The sequence below is a fragment of the Nansenia antarctica genome (genome assembly GCF_963989245.1).
Source record: "Nansenia antarctica genome assembly, chromosome: 9".
Lineage (NCBI taxonomy): Eukaryota > Metazoa > Chordata > Actinopteri > Argentiniformes > Microstomatidae > Nansenia > Nansenia antarctica.
In genome coordinates this window covers 6067648-6071307 of record NC_137679.1, presented here as the reverse complement: position 1 = coordinate 6071307, position 3660 = coordinate 6067648, and the positions used below count along the sequence as shown (strand labels likewise).

The 3660-nt window shown below is 42.7% G+C and overlaps 1 protein-coding gene across 1 annotated transcript; it reads left to right on the top strand.

The window, feature by feature from the left end:
- The first annotated feature begins 484 nt into the window (after positions 1 to 484).
- On the top strand, positions 485 to 2687 carry LOC308164853 (HMG domain-containing protein 3-like). The gene is made up of 6 exons (XM_080538905.1): positions 485 to 785; positions 880 to 1019; positions 1108 to 1312; positions 1392 to 1496; positions 1695 to 1871; positions 2007 to 2687. Exons 1-6 carry the CDS (start codon positions 590 to 592, stop codon positions 2654 to 2656), a joined length of 1473 nt encoding a protein of 490 aa, XP_080395031.1. The 5' UTR covers positions 485 to 589; the 3' UTR covers positions 2657 to 2687.
- The last annotated feature ends 973 nt before the right edge of the window (positions 2688 to 3660 follow it).

The window sequence follows — 3660 nt, the reverse complement described above, 5'->3', positions numbered from 1 at the left end:
GACATGCAGCAGGGCATATGACTGTGCACGTCGAAGTAGCCTATTGGGTTTTGACTGCAACCATGTTCGGTCCTTGGTGTACTGTCCTGTGAACACCAAGTCAGCCATTGATCTTGATGAAGGGATTCTCTCAGAAATGGTCTCGAACAAATGGTTGAGCGAGGACACAGAGAGTGTGTGTCTGAGAAGGAAGCTGGCTGCTGGTGAAGAAGCTGCACCACTCAGTGTTGAGGTGAACCCTGGCCAAGAACAGGGACACATTTTCTTTTCAGTGTTGGAACCACACATCTCCACCTATTCAAGATTGGGGAGGGTCATGGTCCACTATGAACATTCCAGAAACACCTGGCATTGCCCATGTTCAAAACCCCGAACATCCTGCCCACACAAATCTATAGCCAAGTGGCACCTGCACCAAACAAGGCCTACCCTTTTCACCGAAATGTCTTACGAAGAAGACTCTTCTTCCGAGACATTTATGGCTGTGGACACGCTGGAAGCACTTGAGGACACACAGGCAGAACCTGAGGACACACAGGCTGAAACTGTTCCCCTGTATCCCCCAGAAGAAAAGGAAAGGCTGTTGGATATGGTCGAGTACCTTATAGGACACAAAGCCCTGCCAACAGATCTTCCCAGAAAAATCTTACAATCAGAGGATATGCCAAGGCACTTGGTTCCACAGGAGAGCTATTGCCATAAGTGTCCCGGCGAAGTTGCTCTTTCTGAGCCAATTGTCGTGTCCAAAAAAGCGAAGATCGTCACAGTCACTGGAATTGTGGAGGGTAGGTTGCATTTCATGACAGACATCGTTTAGTTCCATGAATGACCAAATATGTGGTTTGTCCATCATATAGTAACCATCATCCTTTTTTACAGGTATAACAACATACGTTAAAAAATGTGCAGCATGTAACACATTTTACCGCTACCAGGAGTGGGCAGAGGGGCTGCATAATTTTAATGATCGTGTCATTTTGACACATCATTTATGCCTTTTTCTGAGGAACTCTATACAGGTAATACACATTTGATGTTTTGTATGTGTTAGCCTGTGCTTTCCATTTGATGTTAACCTGACAGTTTTCCCTCCACATCCATTTGTAGAACCATACAGCAGTGGGAAGAGTTGTGGAGGCTTTACAAGCCACAAACAATCAAACTTATCCAGACCAGGACTCCATACTCCACGGCTACCTTCATTTTGAAGCCCTTTCCTCGCACACATATAATTTCTCATGTGTGAACTGTGGAGATCATCCTCCCGTTGTGGTGATGGATTCGCACAAGAAGGGAGTCTTCAGCATGCCAAGTGAGTGCTTATCTCTTATGAGGTCTGTTACAATGACCACTGTTATTTTTACTATGTTATTTAACTGTTTGTCTTTCAGTCAGTGATATCCCAGAGCCACCACCTATATTTGATGGCCGGGTCGACATTGAGGACTTCTGGCATTCCGTTAGCCAAGAGATCCTTTGTCGAGGCTTTGTGAAGAGTAAGTGAAGATTTTCAACTTGGAGGAGATTTAAAGGGAAGGATTTAAAGAGTGATCTGTGCCAAGTGTATCCAACTGAAGACAGGTGTCAATTTTTGTGTATGTTTTCTAGGTGCATGTACCCGTGTTATACAGTATATAGCCTTGTTGACCACCATTAGTGTTTTTGCTTGTGTTTGTCTGTTTGCTCTTGCCTAGGTAATGCTGCGAATCCATGTGTGGTATCCCCTTCCTACCATAATTGGGCACCTTGGATAGGTCCTCAGACCAGGGCCAACAACATTGTCTTCAACACAGAATACATGAAGGGTCAAGGCAGGAAACCTTCACAACCGATGGAGGAGGCAGAGATGGACATCACCAAGGAAAGATCTGGTAAGTTTAGCAAAACACAATTATCAGAATTTATGATATTTTTGCTTAGTGAAAATAAGTCCAAATTAAACACTTTATATCACCAGTGTACTTATATTATCATGTACTTATATTTCAATTTCTTTTCCTGTTAAGGCGGTTGGGCAGTGATAATGTGCCCATGTGGAATTGTGAATGGACTTAAGTTCAATGTAAGAGCTGAAAGTGCAAGAGATTATGCGGACATGCTGCTGTCTTTTAAACACTTTCCAAATGTGGCCATAAGTGACTTTGCCAGAGGTTTGGCTACTCACACCAACTTGAGAGAATCCGAAGAACTGCCCTTCAGACCAAATGAAGGCAGACTGACCGAAGCCACACCTGACAATCTGAAGTCCGCTGAGAAAGGTGGGCTGAAAATAAACCTGCCCTGGTTAAAGTTTAAAAAGGAGCCCGTGGACATAAATGCACACCCTACAACAGGATCTTCAGATCACTATGCACTCTGTGACATTTCCCATGAGGCAAACACAAAAGACCCCAAAGATTGCCTAAGAAAGATGGGCCTTGTCCCGGAGCTCTGTGGCTGGGTGAACTCTCAAACAACCAAACAGTTTTTCTCAAAAATGAGAGAAAATAACTATTTCATGAACATGAGGTCTCCGGGAAGCCATCTCTTTCTCATGCGATGTATTACTCATCACCACAACAGCATGGTTAATGAGAAGACCCTGACAGACCTTCGGCAAGTGTCAGAGGACCTCACTATTGATTCAAGTGGAAAGGCAGTAATGGGTGCGTTTTAAATATGTGTGTTAATATTGTTATCTTTGAAATTGTTTTGTCTCCACTGCTAATGTTTTTTCAATTATTGATCATATTTTTTTTTTTTGCATCTACACTGTGTTCAAGTGGCACTTGCTCCAGCACACCCCTCAGGTATTATGACAGCCTGTTATCTGTATAACTGGTTCAGATGCTAACTGGACACATGTGTATGGATCAAGTCATGATGATGATCTACCTTTTACTACAGTGAACACTACACTGGACACTGAACATCTGTCATTACGTGAAGCGCATTGAGTCGCATCTTGTGAGGTGCGCTATACGAATAAAACTTGAATTGATTTGATCCCTTGTACACTTTTTTGGGCATTTGTGTTGCAACACACCTGTACATTCTGCGCTCTACCTGTTAGGCCCTTATTTTACTCTAGACAGAAGGGTTGTAACACTTGTTATTAATTCCATTTGGTATACCTCATAAACTTTCTTGCATTTCTGGTGTTTGCATTTTACATATTCTAAATATATGCAATCTACATGTCTCACTGGATGGGGTTAGTGCTGTTGACTCATCAGAAAGTAAAGACTAATTCACAGAGTGTATGAAGATTCCAGTAAGGGTTTTGTGAAGGAGCCCTAGTGCTGTTGACTCATCAGAAATATAATGTTTTATTTAGCTCATCAGTGTGCACTCAGCACCTTGGACACTTCCAGCCCAGCACCTTGCACCACGGTTCCTGCCCTGCTCCATGGATTACAACGATGATCGCCTGACCTTTGCCTGACCCCTTAAACCTGTTTGACCTAATAAAGTCCCACACCTGGGGTCATTGACATTCATTTATTTATATATAGTTACAGTTAAGTATTTGGACAGTGACACAATTTCCACAACTTTGGCTCTGTATGCCACCACAAAGGATTTGAAACGAAACAATCAAGATGTATTACTCATATTACTCTGTATTCTCAAGTGCATACTCTCAGCTTTAATTCAAGGGGTTGAACAAACATATTGTAT